The 16,784-nt window shown below is 43.9% G+C and overlaps 1 protein-coding gene across 1 annotated transcript in view; it reads right to left on the bottom strand.

Moving 5' to 3' along the window:
• Positions 1–16,784, bottom strand: part of CNTNAP5 (contactin associated protein like 5) — an 801,226-nt gene that overhangs the window by 357,106 nt on the left and 427,336 nt on the right. Inside the window, exons 9-10 of the mRNA XM_003792647.1 lie at positions 6,293–6,442; positions 3,282–3,453 (exon numbers count right to left, since the gene is read on the bottom strand). Of these exons, the coding sequence (XP_003792695.1) occupies positions 3,282–3,453; positions 6,293–6,442 (322 nt within the window). The remainder of the gene's footprint in view (positions 1–3,281; positions 3,454–6,292; positions 6,443–16,784) is intronic.

The following is a 16,784-nucleotide window of genomic DNA, read 5'->3' as shown; positions in this document are numbered from 1 at the left end:
CCATTGCCACCCCTGTCCACCCAGGGCTCTACAGGACTTCTAGCATCTAGGCCTACTCTGGAATGTGCATAAGCCAGCCACTCACTCGGCACCTACCTATGAGAATGAGCCACAGAGCTGGGAGACGGATGCTCACCAAGTGAGGCAGTTACTGCAGATGACCTTTCCCTGCAAGAGCCTAGACCATTTTGTCTTCCTGCAGCTTATGAAGAGCAGGGGTTTGGGGTGAAAGAACATGAGGCTGGATGTCTGCCTGGCTTACAGAAAGGGGCAGTGGCTGCACATTGTGTCCTGAGGGTTAGAAAGACTGTACAAAGGAGATGAAGCCTGCCGGAAATGGTCCACTGCCATCCCCGTTACCTCCTTGTCCTATCCTGTCCTCGCACTGCCACTGCCATGAGTTAGAGCTGCTCAATGCCAGCACTTCCCAGGCTACCAGAGCTGTGGGCAAGGCCAGTTCTTCCCAGAAGCCAGATGCCTTGGTAATTTGCCCATTATTGAGATGCAGATTGGTTAAAATTCCTTAATCCCTGAGAGGGGAATCTTCCAGCTTTTACTAAAACTGATGTGTCAAAGGTAGTTTGTAAATAATGCAAGTTGGACAGCAGGCACTAGGCACCATCTCTAGGGGAAACCTGCCCAGGGTATCTCCACTAGAGGGGGAGAGAAAATTTTGGAATATTTGTGCCCCTGGTATGAATGATGTCCTAGAGATCTCAAATCGGATTTCTCATGTGACCAGCACCGTGAAACTTGAGATGTGTAGGATGCCCCATGGGGGCCATGAAGAAAAGGACGCTGGAAGAGTTGATCCCCACTTCACTTGGAGGAAGCAATGGAAAGGTAGGATGGGACAGGCATGGAGAGAGGGGCAGGGCAGAGGAGGGGGCCTGGGAGTTCAAAGGCCCACTCAGGCTGCTCTCTGTGCATGTTCCAGACAGCCGCACAGTAATAAAACCAAAGCCAGACTCTTCTTATGCCTCCCTCCCCACCAAGAAGCAAGCTCCTTGAAGGCAAAGACTTTGTACTTACCATGAGATCAAATTCACATTGATTAACAAATTAAAAATAAAACACCAGACTCAGAAATCACCTGCCCTTCTAACCCCTTCCTTTCTCCATTAATGTTAAATATGAGTACGAGAAATAATGAATCAAAGCAAAGCCTTTTGCTACAGCTTTCCCTTCTGTTAGGACAGAGTCTGGTAAATCAAGAAAAACGTACCATTTACCCAGTAAACTAAACACAATCCTTTATTACACAATTAACGAAAACACAATTGTATGTAATACAATTATACAAGACTACAATTACACAAAAGTAATGATGCGGTGTAGATGGCAATGACTTTCATGTAATCGAAAATAACGAGAGCTTCCTTGATTAGAAATTAAGGTAGCATAAGAGACATATTGATAAATATTCCCAGTATTGACCCACACTCTGCAGAAGACTTTGCTGGCTGATGAAGGAGGATGTTTCCCGCTCAACATTCCTAAACACTACAGGGGTGGCCACCACTCTCTATCATACCTTTTATTCTGAGGTTTCTAAACTAACACATTTTAACAAAACACACATTTTATTAGCCACTTCTCCAGCTGGTCAAATAGCAAAATAATGAATCAGCAGAGCCAGGAAGTCCTTGTGATGTGTTGCTGATCCCACGTGGAGGGGTATTAACAGAGAAAACAGGTGCATAAACTCCACCAAATTATACGGTCCTTCCCAGCATTAGCAGAGGTTACATTCTGCACAGCTGCTGTCCGTACTGCTCAGGGGAGGCACCTCGATTTCCCAGGATTCCTCCCCTGGGTAGTCACCTCCTCAGTTGTGTGCTAGCTCTTTTCTCATCCATCTTCCTCATTTTTTTTTTCTGAATACTCTTTCTACTAAACAAATCTGACCACTCTACTTCCTGATTCTTGCTGAGAACATAAAGGCAAATTTCACTGGCCTGGGAAGTCCTGGCCCACATCCTCTGGTCATAGTCACACTAGGTATGCCACCCACACCAACCTACCATCTCCATTGAGCCGTATTTTATTGCAGCTAAGACGCCATTAATTGTAAGACATACCATTAGTTTATATGCCACCAAGAAAAATAAATGCTGCCAATTAAATTATTATACACCATCAATTTTAAAAATGCATTCCAATATTAGCAACTGTAAATGCACGAAAAAAGGATTTTGAATTGATGAAATACTGGTAAGCCCTGTTATCTTCTGTTTCGAGGCCATTGCACAGACCATGCTCCACCAATCTCCCTCTCCCGCCACACCTCACATGAGCCTGCTGTGCCTCCCCCTTTAAGATCTGACTCAGCATTGTCTCCTGAAACCTTCCTGATCTCATTGTCTGGGCCACACTACGCTACTGCTGCCGTGTGTCCAACAATTACAGGCACATTTCTTGGTCATTTATCTCACTTCACTGTAATGGCTAACACACATACACTCCCTGGCCAAAGATGAACAGAGGCCCCATAGCACCAACACATAGGCAAGCACGTAACAGATTATTATCACCCATTTGTTAAATAATATTTTGCCCTGGGTGAGGAGAATCAGAATGAAGGAGGTAGGCTCTGAAGAACACGGTAAACCTTACCAAAAATTGCAAATGCATCCTCTCTGGCTTTCTGCGGTATGTCTTTGCATTTAGAAACTTCTAATGTAAGAGGGGCCAGATTCCAGGAGAAACGGAAATTGAGTGTTGCTAGATGCATGAGTTGCTGATTTTCTTTCCCTAGGATCTGAGGTGTCCCCTCTGGGCCACAGAAGCAGTGGGCAGGGGTTAGGGACAGCAGGAATCAGACACGCCCTGGACTCCCACGTGCTGCTGGCACAGCCAAACCTCTGCTGTGGATCTCCTGGAGGGTCTGAGGCTCACCCGCCTATGTCGGAGGGGAGACCCACCACAGGGAAGAATGAAAGGGCTTGGGAGGCAAGTCATGCCTTGCTGTTTGCTTTACTCTTAACTTCAAAGTAATCAAATGTTGTTTATGCATAAAATTTTAATCCTTTCACAAATTTGTATTTTGATTTAATTTGCATATTCCATTTACTGCAAGTCAACATGAAGAGAGACTCAACTAATTTAAACCATTTTTCTCTGGGCCTGAAATCCTTTCAGAAATATTTTCCATTAGGCGACTCAATTACGTCTAATGTGGCTAATGTCGGTGGATTAGAATTTTGCTTAAAGGAACTCATATTTAGAACAGTGAGAATGAGGAGGGGGTGGGAGAACAGAGGAGAAGAGACAATAATTACCTGTCTTTGATGCTACACAGATCAATGTGTAAATCACTAAACTTCCCCAGGGAACCTTGCTGAACTGAAATGAGGTCCTTGGGCTGGTTATCAATAAAGATGAGCCTCATGCAGCCTTGGAAAGCCTTAATGGGATTTAAACATTGGGAATCGGTGAGATTGTCGGGGCACCCTGTGAGACAGAGAAAAAAGATGAAGAATACTGAAATGACCCGTCATTGCTTTGGCGAACTATTGATGGAAGACCTTGAGGTCTAATTATTTTGGTGATATTTCATTCACAGTACTGCCCGCCCTTTCATTGTAAATCCTGCCTTCTTGGGGAGGGCAACAGAACTGGTACAAAATAGGGCACTCTCAATCGCTGTAGAGAAAATGAAAAGCCTGGTAAAGGGAGAACCACACTGTAACACATATCTCCTGGTGATTTTTCTCTTTAAGCTATTTGCCACTCTTTGATGTGGTACCTTTCACTCAGCCCAAGGAAGCAACACGCTGCAACTACCTGGGACTTCTGGTTCTGTCTGGAGGCACGTATCTAAATGCACGATTCAATTCTGAATTACATTTTCAAAGGAAATTATGCTTTGGGTAAGGATAGCAGCAGAGTAATTGTCTGGTTAATTGTTGGCATTAACAGGCTTAGTTCCTGAGAAAGGTACACACAGGAATGTAACTGGAATTTTGAAGGGATGCGCAAAGCAAATCCAGACGGTAAGGGAACTAAGGGCTTCAGTGCACGGAGTTAAAGGGCTGTAATAGCATACGTGAAAGGTTAACATTATACCTTTTTAAAGGGTGTTCTTTTTTAAAGAAATGCATTACGCTGATTTAGCATAGCTTGCAACCAGGACATACCTACTTCTTGTTAAGACAGGTATAGAGCATCGTAGATATATGAGTGCTTGTGCTTCTTGCAAACTCCATCCCAGTGGTTTTAATAGGTTCAGAGCATATGGGAATGCAAGCTTGAAACCATGGCAATAACCCATAAATAATTGGGAATTATTTCAGCCATCTCTAATAGACAGTCAGTGCTGGGCTGAAGCCCGGCAGCTGGTTAACAGCTCACAGGCACAATATAAAATGCAGAGAAATGCTACAACTTCTAATTGAAGCTGTAGAGAGAATTTATGCAAGTTGACTACTATTCCTGAAACCCATTTTTCACCTGCCTTAAGTTTACAGTCTACGTGTGGGGTGTTTGTTTAAACACTATTCAGATCACAGGTAAATCTTCATCTCCTAACATTTGTGCCCCTAAATTCCCCTAGAGAATTCTCCTTCAGCTGGGGCAGGGGACTCATTTTTTGCCTTTGAGGCTAAGTGATTATTATATCATGATTCTTCAGAAACATTTTCCTCAGAAATAAATTCAAGATCCCTTTTCTCTCCTTGCTGCTGAAATATTTTGTTGTTATTATTGTGACTGAGATATTGATAAGGGGTAAAATTATGGAAAATATTGAGTTTGTCAGGTATAGCTCTGGAGACCCCAACACTCTTGTTCTGCAACCTCGATGGTACATTTTCTTTCATCTCTTTGCTTTCACTAGTGGGCTGTGGAGAGCGCAGACTTGCACTTGAATCCTTGCTCACTAGGTCTATGGCCTTCTGACTATTATCTAGTAAATAGTAATAATATCCCCTACCTCACAAATTTCCTGCATGAATTAAATAAGATAAGACATATAAAACCATTACAGAGATGGGAAGTGCGTTCCCTTCCTGCAGGAATTTCTTATCCTGCACTCATGGAGAAGATCCAGAGTGGAGGCTTTTCCTCCCCTAAATTCAAACCACAAAGATAATGCTCCACACTGCCTCCCCACCATGACTCTCCAGCACATACACTACACCTGTACCAAGTCAAAGCTTTAAACCATGTGCCATTGGTCATGCAAGAAATTATTTATAAATTCCATTTAAGAGAGTCCAAGGCATAATTGTATACGATACATCTCTTCAATTTCCCAATGGAGAAAGAACTGGCAATTGCAATTTGAACCCTGATCTATCCCACTATCAGTTGGAGCCAAAGCCACGTTGCCCCTCTCCAACCACGTGGCCAGCTCTGTGCTGCACATCCAGACCTTGTTCTCACGTAACTCTCCCAGCAGTGCTGAAGGTGAGTTTATTTCCTCACGTTCCAAATAAGGACATTCAGGAACTGTAAGTGTCTAGCTCAAGGTCAGATAGCCACTGAGGTTAAACCCTCTTCAGAGATTATTTCCATAGTACAAACAACTGACTAGGAAATTAGATATTAATTTTTAATGAAAGAAATGCTGCAAAATCACTAAATAAAAATATACATGCGTTTGTAAAAATGCAGTAGATGCCTAATGGCGTGCTTTTCACCTTTACCAGTTTACCCTTGTGTTTTCCTCATTGGAAAGAGTCCCAAGAATCATCTAATATCAGACAAGGCAGAAGCTGAACTGGCTTCTCCATGTAGAGCCCCAAGTTCATGGGTGTTCTAATTCCTCTCCATTTCTAGATGCCCCAGTCCAGGGACATAGGAAAGGAGAGGCCAGGAGGCCAGGAGAGCAAACTGGCAGCGGCGTGGGCGAGACAGCCGAGCACTGGTTGTGCCTTGCCGCCTGCTTTTTGCCTCTTTCAGGCACTGCTGACTCTTTTCTCCTCGTTTTCAGCTGAGTTTCCCCTTTCTAATGCATTCACAGAGCTTGGCATGGCTACAAAAATCTCTTTTGAGCATGTTACATAACACCAGCTCTTCTAGCTAAAGTTCTTTTCTTCCTCAGCACTGACCTAGATAATTTATATTTGCACAGCTGTGAGAGATTTTGCTTCTCACTATTTTAGACTTGGGGTGGGTGCACACGCCTGTGTGCATGTGTGTGTGTTTGTGTGTGCGCGCGCGCGCGCGAACGCCCACGCATGCTGGGAGAATGATCTAATTGACACAGTGAGAATCACTATAGTGAAATAATTGCCTGCTACATTCTCCCTTCCCCCTTTATCTCACTCTCAAAGGTTAGACAATTTACCTCCAAAGTAGTAACTATTTCCAGAATAAATCTGCACCCAGGCTGTGTCCTGCGCCGGGGACGCTGCTTCATTATCCAGTGTGAGTGTGATGCGGTTCCTCCTGGCGTTGATGCTGACCGAATGCCACAAGCCATCGTTCAAGTTGCTGCCTGCAAAAGAAACATGAAGGGCAAGCACAGGGATGATGGCTTGGGGTGGTCTGGACAGAAGGGGCTCATTTCCCAGCCTGCTGTGGTCTGTGGGCGTACACAGAGCACACCCCATGTCTCTCTGGGCTCCGGCCAACCCCCCCACTGTTTCACCAGGGACAAATTTCTTCTTCATTTTACCACTCGAGTCTATTCTTCTTGTAGTTTGTCTTTTCTTTTTTAATTGCCTAAAGTTTGGGCTTAGAAACAAAAGGGCAAAACACAACTTTGCATATATGCTACGAGTAAAGGTGTGGTGTGTACAGATCTATTAATGTACAAATGCAGAAGAAAAACAGAAAAGAAACACAAAAAATGACAAAACTGCAGATATTACCAGCAATTTTATCTTTGGGTCGGAGGCTTATAAGCAATTTTGGTTTCTTCACACTTCCCTAAAAACAACTTATATTCTGTTTTTTAGTGAAAAGTAAGCTATTTTTTTTTTTTTTTTTTTTTGCCCAGGGCTAGGTTTGAACCCACCACCTCTAGTATATGGGTCTGGTGCCCTACTCCTTTGAGCCACAGGCACCACCCAAAAGTAAACTATTTTTAAAGTAGTTGAAGGAAGCAAGATTCCAAGACATGCCAGGCAGAGGCAGCCTTCTACTGGAGGGAGATGAGACATGTGACCTCCTTCCATGACTGTGTGCCACTGCATACATTATCTACCACTACTCTGCTTTGATTTTATCACCTGCAAATATTAAAATCTCGACTCTGTATTACTGATCCAACGAGATGAGGCAGTTCTGTTTCTGCAGCCATTTGGAGGAAGCGTGGGTCCCACGTCCAGCTCTCTCTCTGGTCTTGCTCTTTGGTGCACACTATATTATGAACCCACAGTATTGATAAAAATCCACTGGGAACTAATTATGAGAATTTCAACTTTTTTTTCCCCAAACGTAGCATCTGTTAAGACTTTCTTGTCAGTGCAAACCACTTGCTGAAGAAAACACATGATAGTAACCAATCTGGTCTCTAAGACCTGTCTGTGATGAGAGCACACACTTCTTCATTCAAAAGTCGTTTACTCTGCCCTCTTATGTGTTAAGGTGACTTCCCTCTCCTTGCCTGAGTTTCCTACCCTCAAAAGAGTATAGTGGTTGCACTGAGAGATGGGAGACTCACCAGTTAACAGGGCAGTGAATGCAGAATGGTTCAGGGGAATCCTAAGCAGGCCGCAGTGTCAACTCAAACGGAGCTGCAACTACAAAACAGTGCTGGCCAGTGGGGAGGAGGGGTGTGAGCGTCACATGGCCTCTCTCTTAGGGTGCTATACAGCTCAATGGAAGCGATATATGCAATGAGGGTTAAACCGCTGAACCTTGAGTTCTGGCTGGTGGGCTAGAAAGAGAAGCAAAACAACAACAGTGCCCGCAATCCATAGTAGAACAGGAAATGATACGGGGGAAAGAGGGGGGAGAGAGAGGGCAGAGGCCTAAACAGCACCATGTGAAGATCCTAAGAATGTTTCACAGAAGTGGGTGACAGTTAAGGGAAGTTTTGGAAATTGAAAAAAAAAAAAAGTTTGCAACTCATAGAGTGAGAGTTCCAGGAGACAAAGAGTCTGCACAAAGAAACAAAGGTCTGGAAGGAGAAGCAGGGGAGGATGAGACAAAGGGGATCCCGGAGTGACCAATCACCCAGGGCTTTTACAGGCCCGGCTAAACAGGAGTTTTACACTGTCCTTTGACAAATAATCCTGGAGAACTCTTTACCCAAAGCAATTCCATCAGAATTTTGGGGGATGGGCTCTAGGTACCTGCATTTTTTTGTTTTTTCAAAAGCTCCCCAGTGACTCTACTGCACAGCGAGGGCAAGGTGGCTCCCACCTGTAATCCCAGCACTCTGGGAGCCTAGGTGTATGGACTGCTTGAGGTCAGGAGTTTGGGACCAGCCTGAGCACTAGCAAGATCCTGTCTCTATTAAAAATACACCTGAGTGTGGTGGTATATTCCTATAGTCCCAGTTACTTGAGAATCTGAGGCCAGAGGATCGCTTGAGCCCAGTTGTTTTTGAGTTTGCAGCAAGCTAAGATGAAGACCCTACACTCTACCCGAGAGTGACAGAGAGAGCCTCTGTTTCAACAAAAAGGAAAAAAAAAATCTCTGTTTTGGAGCTTGGGAGTACTGAGGGGTCTTTAGCATGGTAATGATGGGGTGGAAGTCTTGATTCAAAGAATCCTCTGTCTGCAGAGCAGAAGATAGGGGACTGGGGAGTCCAAGCTGGAGGCAGAACTGCAGGGGCAGATGGCCCACAGAGGCCCCAGGTGACAGCTTGGTGGGTCTGGGCTAAAGTAGCAGCAGCAAAACAGTGAGCAAGTGAGTGATGAAGAGCTACTTGCAGAAGGAAAACAGATCTGCCTTGGTAGAGTCTACTGGAACATCCCCTGAGAAACCAGCTGGGAAGAAAACACTGACAATCTCAGCTGAGTACAGATAAAGAGCCAGTGGCCTGGGCTCTGGAATGGCCAGGGAGGCTGCCCAGGGAGAAGGCAGCTCCAGGCGTTGGGCCAGCTGCATCTGCATGGGGGCAGCTGGGCCCCATCTGCTCAGAGCAGCCCAGATGCAGGAGACCGCCTGTGTTTGCAGCCAGTTCCTTGCAGGCAGCCTCCCTGCAGCCTGGAACATCTGCTTGGGGTAGAGGGGAGAACCCAGAGGCTTCTCAGCCTGGTGGCCCCACTTTTTCCCAAAGACAGGTGTCCTCAGTCAGGGTTTGGGTCCTGGCCACAGGGACGCTGCTAATGAGGTAGAGGCTCTGTCAGGTGTCTCTTGGTGATGAACATTTGACTTCTTTTGAGTATTTGGGGGGCACAGTCAATTGTAAGTCTTTTCTTTGTACTTACATTTGCATACTAATTTGAATATATCTGCATAACATATGGGCCAGCATTTGCAGGTAAACTCTAAACTGTTCCAGCTGGAAAGGAGTTCATAACTAGTTCAGCATTATGGGGCCTAAATAGTCCCTAAGGGCCAAGCACCATGGCATCATGGATGTGGTAGAGAAGACAGACCTGCAGAGGTCACAAGGAGAATCCCCTCTAATTAAAGATGCATTATCATTTTACAGATGAAACTAGCCGGGGAGAAAGGGCTGTTCCACGTGAGTCTGCAGAACCAGCTTCTATGCTCTCGCTGTGTTCTGGTCCCTTCCCCACATCTCTCTCTCTCTCTCTCTCTCTCTCTCTCTCTCTCTTTTTCAAGTTTGTACTTAAATGAGGATTTGCTGGGTTGGTTATCTTTTCTTTTCTTTCTTTCTCTTTTCTTTTCCCTTTCCTTTCTTACTTATTTTTCTTTCTGGTCTACTTTTTTTTCTTTGATTTATCCTTTTCTTACATGGTTCCTACTTGCTTCAGGGGAAGCCTGTGTAAAAAGCTTAGCCCTGTGGAAGAGAATTATTAGAATAACCGTTCTTGATGCAGGTATCACCTGGGAAGCTTTTGAAAATTCAGAATGCTGGGCCCACAGCGGGATAATTAAGTCAAACTTCTGGGGGTGGCCCCAGGCATTGAAAGGTTCAAAGATCCCTGGGAATTTGGTGGCAGCCAGGGTTGGGAGCTGCTCCATTAGACACTTCAGAAGAGAGAGGAAAGAAGTCAGGAAGACATGACTAGTTTAGGGGGGTGGAGCCCAGCACCGATTCCAAGGCATGTGAAGTGTTCTATTCTCCTCTACACATCCTTGCTTTCTACCCAGGCACTCTTTTCCACTTCATTCTGTTAATGGACCCAAAATAACACCCTTCAAGATTCTCTAAGATTTAGTTATTAAGAATACTCTTTTAAAGGTACAAGTTGAAGTGCTATTAATTATTTACAAATTAGAGAGAATCCACTCTATCCGATTGCTTTCCTCCTAAACCTCCCTGGGATAAAGAACTCTGAGAGAATGGACAGTCACTTAGGGGAACAGGGAAGCAACAGGGTCTCTGGGACCACTCTGGGAACTAAGTACTCAAGAGATTTGGGGACCAGGACTTAAAAGGTGGGATTTGGGTTCTGATTAGACAGCTGGATGATGGCAAATGTAATACTTCTGAACTTTAAAGGGATGTCAGGTATTATTTGACATCTACCAACCATCAAGGAAAAAACCTGATTATATTTGGTGTTAGTGGGTATAGAGGGAAATTGTCAATTTCATCTGCTACTAAGAATAGCCTAAATCTGTACATTCTTTCTGAAAGGCAGTGTACCAAAAAGTACCAAAAATTCCAAGAATGTCATACCTCACTTCCTGGGAATTTTATGCTGAAAAAATAATCCTAAAATAGTACCAGAGTTTCACCCAAGATTTATGGTGAAGATAGTTCAGGACACTATTATATACAATAACGAAATTCACAGCTACTGGCATTTCCAACAGTAGCAGGTTAGCTAAGTCACATATTGTATACTCATAATACAGAATATAAGGTAGTCATTAAAAATCATAATGTCCAAGAATGTCATTGATGTCTTGATAAGGAGAAAAACTCTGCCATATACCACATGCCGCACGATTTCTATTTTGTTAAAAGTTAACACCAAGAGAAAACCCTGGAATGACAGAATGACAGGATCACAGATCATTTTGACTTTTTCCTCCACACAGTACTGACATTTTAAAGGTTTCTTAAATAATGTATAATTTGTATTATCTCTTCCACTAAACCTAACCAACTATTTAAGTTGAAATGAAGGATAGAAACAATGTCTGCCCGGATTCTTCTTATGTGCTCCTGGCTTCTCCCAGGTCTTGGAATTCAGCCGTGGGGAACAGTACAAAAGGTTTCTTAAAAAGGGAGTTATACAGGCTTCCCTGTGCTTCCCCACGGATCGTATCAATACTTGGAAGGTTATCTCTATAAAGAAAAATGAACTCTGAACTTACAAATGAACCTTTGAAATAACCTCATTGTAAAAATAAACCTGCAGAGGTGCAGCCTAGGCCAGCAGAGTCCCTAGAAGATTCTATTTTCAACCCTGGAAATGGCTTGTTACAGATTTCCTTGATGCCTGTATTTGCTTGTTACTCCTTGCTCAAGGCCCTGTCACTTACGATTTCTAGAAATTTTGAGGGATTTCTTAATTTCTCTTAACCTATTACATCATCTATAAAACAGAAACAGAACTGATAGGCTTGACTTGGACGTTCCTAGGCTCTATCTTCTCCAGAAAAACCTAATCCGGCCATTTTTCTATGTCCTCTCTTACCGACCCATATTTAATTGTTCAAAGGTAGTTTCAAAGAGAGGAATATATAAATTATTGAATAAGACAGTATTAAAATGTCAATCGTATAGTTAAAAAGGATATTACAATCACCAGTACCATTATGCTACAATTTACAGCTTGAATTATTTTTTTTCTTGGACTCTATTTATTCATCAATACCAAAATCCACTAACTCTTCCCATATTCCTTAAAATTCCCTTTTATTCTACTCTTTATCTCAACAGCTTCCTATTTTCAGGATGGCATACCTGTTTTCTTTCTGGTATAGAATGCCTTGATAGATCAAACTATAATTTCTAAAGAACAACGCTATTATGAATTCACAGCAAATACTCCTCTCCAGCAAGTCATGAAACCCAGACAGTGAAATTCCACTGCTTAGCCGGACAATCTATTCTTTCTGTAAACAGGTTTCTGACTATCCTTTGAACATGACTTTCCAAATCCTGCATAACCTCTCCTCCAAGCACACTGTGTATTTATTATGCTCCACAAACACTCAGCAAACTGATGCTTCTGCTCCCAGCCTCCCTGCCCCTTGTGCTGCCCAGTTCCCACTATCCAGAAGCATCTCCCAGTCTTCCAAAGCCTGGTGTTTGTCTTAGCGCATCCTCTCCTAAATGGCACAGACACACAGCATATGTTTTTAGACTTTCTATCACAGTCACCTGGCACAGAGGAGGGCACAATGAAAGTTCTGCTTGATTGATTGATTGATTGAATAAATGAATAAGTTATTAAATCAGGACATGAGGGAAGCAGGCTCTTGCATAGTGATTTTTCCTTCTAAATTCCTGTAACATCTGCTGCCTGATCTAGTTATTCAGTATATATTGTTTACTGCGGGTGGTATTAATTAACAATCCATCTATGTAAATCTCGTCTCCCCGGTGGGATTACAAGTTCCTGGGGGTCAGAGTCTGAATCATGTTTGGGGATCCCCCTCAGCATCAGCAGGGCAGCACCCTGCCCTCTCCAAATGCTCATCGATTGACTGAGCATTGGACCTGCTGAATCTCCACTGCCAAGTGTCAGAAGCAGGCTCGTCTCGTGAGCATTGGACATAAATCACAGGTTAGACCTTTCCTGGTTGTTAAAGCCTGGCTCGTGTTTCAAGGTAACCTGTATCCTGAAAACCCCTTATCAGAGCATAAAGAGAAAACGTCTGACTTTGCAGCCACCGGCGTCAGAGAGGAAGCGGCCACACATTTGTGGTTGATGGGGAAGGTGTTGTTTCCCTCGTACAAACTTAAATGCTCAGAGCAAACCTCTACACGCTAAAAATTCACTTCAACGCCAGAGAGATACTTTCCAGCTCCCTTCAGGATACAGCTCAAACCAAGTGATCCCTGTCCCAAGTGCTACCTAGCCCTTTGTCTGTCCTCTTGCCCTCTGTGACACGGGGCCCTGAAGCCCCACATGGAGTCTATTCTTTTGTGCCTGCCCCTGTTTCTCTTCTCTGATTGGCACATCCTTGTCCTTCCCTCTTTGTTTGGCCAAAACCAAACTGTACTGTCTGCTCTTCTAGGAGGTCTCTCCTTCCCTCCCCGTTGTCCTGCTGCTTTCCTGGAATGCGGAGCACCAGTCCTGCTGTTTTATAAATGCCTCTCACTGCTGCTTCCCTTCCGACAGTGCCTAGAGGGGAAGGGCAGTGTCTCCACTCACAGGTTCAATCTCAGCACCCAGAGCAGACTGGGAACTCTAGAAGCTTGCTGAACTGGGGGGAAGCAAGTGAACTACGTAGGAGAATTGTCAAAGCAGAAAATGTGGAAGAGCATGGGCAGGAATAGCAAGTTTGACCAGTAGATGGATCTGCTCAAATAATAAAAATCTAGTCCTCTCAATTTCTCTTTTGAGTAAGGTAGACAAAAAAGAGTAAGTTCATAAATAAAATCCTTCTGTTGGCATAACCCAAGCCTGAGAAAGCCACACATGCCTTATTGATCACTCCTTTGGTAAAAATTCCCCACCCGCCTTTGCCTGATTCTCTTGAGGCTCAGGCAATTACCTTTCACAGTTTCCCGTAAAATGCATGCTTCATCATATTTCTGTCTTCCAAAACTCGAACTCCGTGCTCAACCAGACAGCTTGTTGTGACAGCAGTGGCCCTGGGGCTATCTGGGTTTTTTTTTTTCTGCCCTTGCTAATGAGATTTTTATCATCAACATTTTCTTACCTAAAACACAGAGGCATTAATGACAACTTAATTGAAGCAGAGGATGAAGCTTACAGACTCATCATGTTTACTTGATGTGCAGATGGTGGTTAGCTACAAATGACTTGTACAAAAAAGGGCAATATTGGGGGAGCAGCTCTGTTAATTGCAAGGCTGTAGCCTTTAACCATCTGGCTGCCCCTATGAGTGGAGGTGGGCACTGCTGCTCTCTCTCCGTGGTGCAGTTCAACTCTCCCTCTCTCTCCGGCCACCACCCACCCCTAGGAGCTCCACTGCCCTTTATCTAATTAATATGTCCCCTGAGTATAACTCATTCCTGAATTTGACACATTGTATAACATATAATTGTTGTAACATAGCTGCTGAAAATCACTACCAACTCTTCTTTTCTTGTTAAAGGTACATCCTTTGGAAATGTTTTGGAGGTCAATTCCACTAGTCTATACATTCAGAAGGTGGTTCACATGCAGTGATGGAAGACTGGCCCAAGAAGGTCCTGGTACCAGGCCTTGGGGAAAGGATGCATTGTTCCCATGGGCCCTCACTTTCTAGTGATGAGAAGGACATCAAACAGCCCATTGCCTAAACATAGAATGAATACATAGTGTTATAGCTTCAGTGCGTCCCCACAAACCTCTCTGTCAAAGCCCTAAGTTCTAATACTTAAAAATAAAACTTTATTTAGAGCTATGATCTTTAAAAGTATGGAAAAATGAGTTTTGTTATGCCTGGTGCCCTCGTGAGGAGAGAATATTCAGACACAGCCATGCCCAGAGGGAAGCCCATGGGAGGACAGGGAGGGGCGGAGGAGAGGACGGTCTGCAAGACAGCTCCACCTGCTGCGGACACCTTCATCTCAGACTTCCAGCCTCCAGAAGGGGAGGAAATACATTCCCGTTATTCCAGCCTCTTACTCTGTGGTGTTTGTTACAGCAGCGTGAGCAGACTAATACACACACATGTGCACATATCTGGGGTAAAGGCTACAAAAGAGAAGAACTAGAACCTGGCTTCAAATATCTTCCCAGGAAAACACCAATGTAGATAGATTCTAATAGATAAGTGGAGTGATGTTCATCACAGCTACAGGATGACTAATTCAAATGCAGTCAGTGTTAAATAATCATCAAATAAACACCCATTAATCAGGCTGCTGATCCAAGGTTCTGTCACCAGAATCTCACCATATCTTAAGCTAAAAAAGGAACAAGGTAGTCACAGCAGCCTACAAAATACAGAGAATTAATGACTGATAGGATGGATGGCTTACGTGATATTTATGGAAGGGCATTTTTCTAGTACTACTATTGAAGAAATTATAGAAATACTGAAAAATTACAAGGTTGTAAAAGAAATGTGTGAACACTGCTGCTTGCTCCTGGGAATTAAATGGGATAGGCTGTGATGGTCCCTCCAATAAGCCATTTGCCTCAAATGAAAAACACAAATTGATGGCATCTGGTCGATTCCCGGCTCTTTGCTGGCCACGTTTCCTTTTGTCCAGGGATCCTATTCTGTTCCAGGTGACTGGCTCTTGCCTTATGTCTTTTCCGCTTATAATCATTAAATGGGGCTCAGCAGCTGCCAGGCTGACATCTCTCGTTTGGACTCACCCCGCCTTTTCTTATGGATTTCATTCAGTTGTCCTGAGACCACATCTCTATAGACTCACCCCATCATCATGATGGCATCTTAGTTGGATGCCATTTGTGACATCAAGGCACTGCTTCTCTGGGGAGAAGATTCTCTGGAAAGTGACAGTTCCCTCTGCCTCACTGCTGCTTCCTCTGCTTTGTGAAGGGACACAGGCCCATCTTCAGCTATAAGAAGACCTGACCGTGTTCTGAGAGCCTCACCACACCTCCGCCTTGTTCTCTGTCTGCATGACATGGTGGCAGCTACTGCGGCTGTCCCCTCATGCACACACAGTTCTAGTGTGAGTTAATGAAGATTGGCCCCCACATTCCTGAACACACCTTTTCAGATTTGGATATTTGCCTCCTGATTCTCTGCCAGTCATTGAAAGCCTTAAGCAAGGATCCTCCAACTTTTTAAACAGGGGGCCAGTTCACTGTCCCTCAGACTGTTGGAGGGCCAGACTGCAGGCTCCAGGACGAGTCGGCTGCTAAGCAGGACAAGCAGCGTCAAAAACACCCAGCAGGAGGGATAAATGTCCTAGGTGGGCCACATGTGGCCCGCGGGCTATAGTTTGAGGACGCCTGGTCTTAAATATGACCTTTCTGGGACATGCAGACATTTCATTCACAAAAATCATGGTATCAAAGAGGTCACGTTACATTGCTTACATAACAAAGCACATCAGAATTTGGGGAGTTGAGAGCCATGACCTCTGGAAGATAATCATACACAGAGTTAACCTGTTTTAAGAACCCATAGAAAGGGCTAGAAGTGCCTTCTCCTATATCAGAAGAGCACAGCTGGGCCAGAAACCCAGTCCAACCTTAGAGCCTGGTTTCAAGCTCTTGGCACACACTCTCTCTGACATTTGAGAAGCGCCACAATTAAACTGAAGCCCATGCCTCTTTCTTCCAATTCTTATTACCTTACATTCTCCCATCAAAAAAAAATAAAAATAAAAATAACATTGAAATGTCAGATCACTCCTAAAATAATTACTGTAGTGGCAGTTTTCTCTTTAGATTGCTTAACGTTCCACATGACATTCAAAACATTCTGCCTTGTTCCTCTGAAGCAAACGAACCTGGTGGTCTTCTTTACCTTTATAAAATGCCCTGTTTTCTTAGTAATACAGCTTGCTCTGAGCAGTATTCCTCTCCATTCTAAGTATCTCTTGAAGAGCCTTCAAATGACAGCCATGTCCTTCATTAAAAAATAGAATGTGGACTCTATTGTTCAGTAAACAGGTGTGGATTTTGAGAGCTCCT

This window comes from Otolemur garnettii, unplaced genomic scaffold, assembly GCF_000181295.1.
Source record: "Otolemur garnettii isolate 467f Iridium unplaced genomic scaffold, OtoGar3 scaffold00059, whole genome shotgun sequence".
Taxonomy (NCBI): domain Eukaryota; kingdom Metazoa; phylum Chordata; class Mammalia; order Primates; family Galagidae; genus Otolemur; species Otolemur garnettii.
The sequence above is the reverse complement of the archived record's forward strand: the minus strand, read 5'-3'. Positions and strand labels throughout refer to the sequence as shown.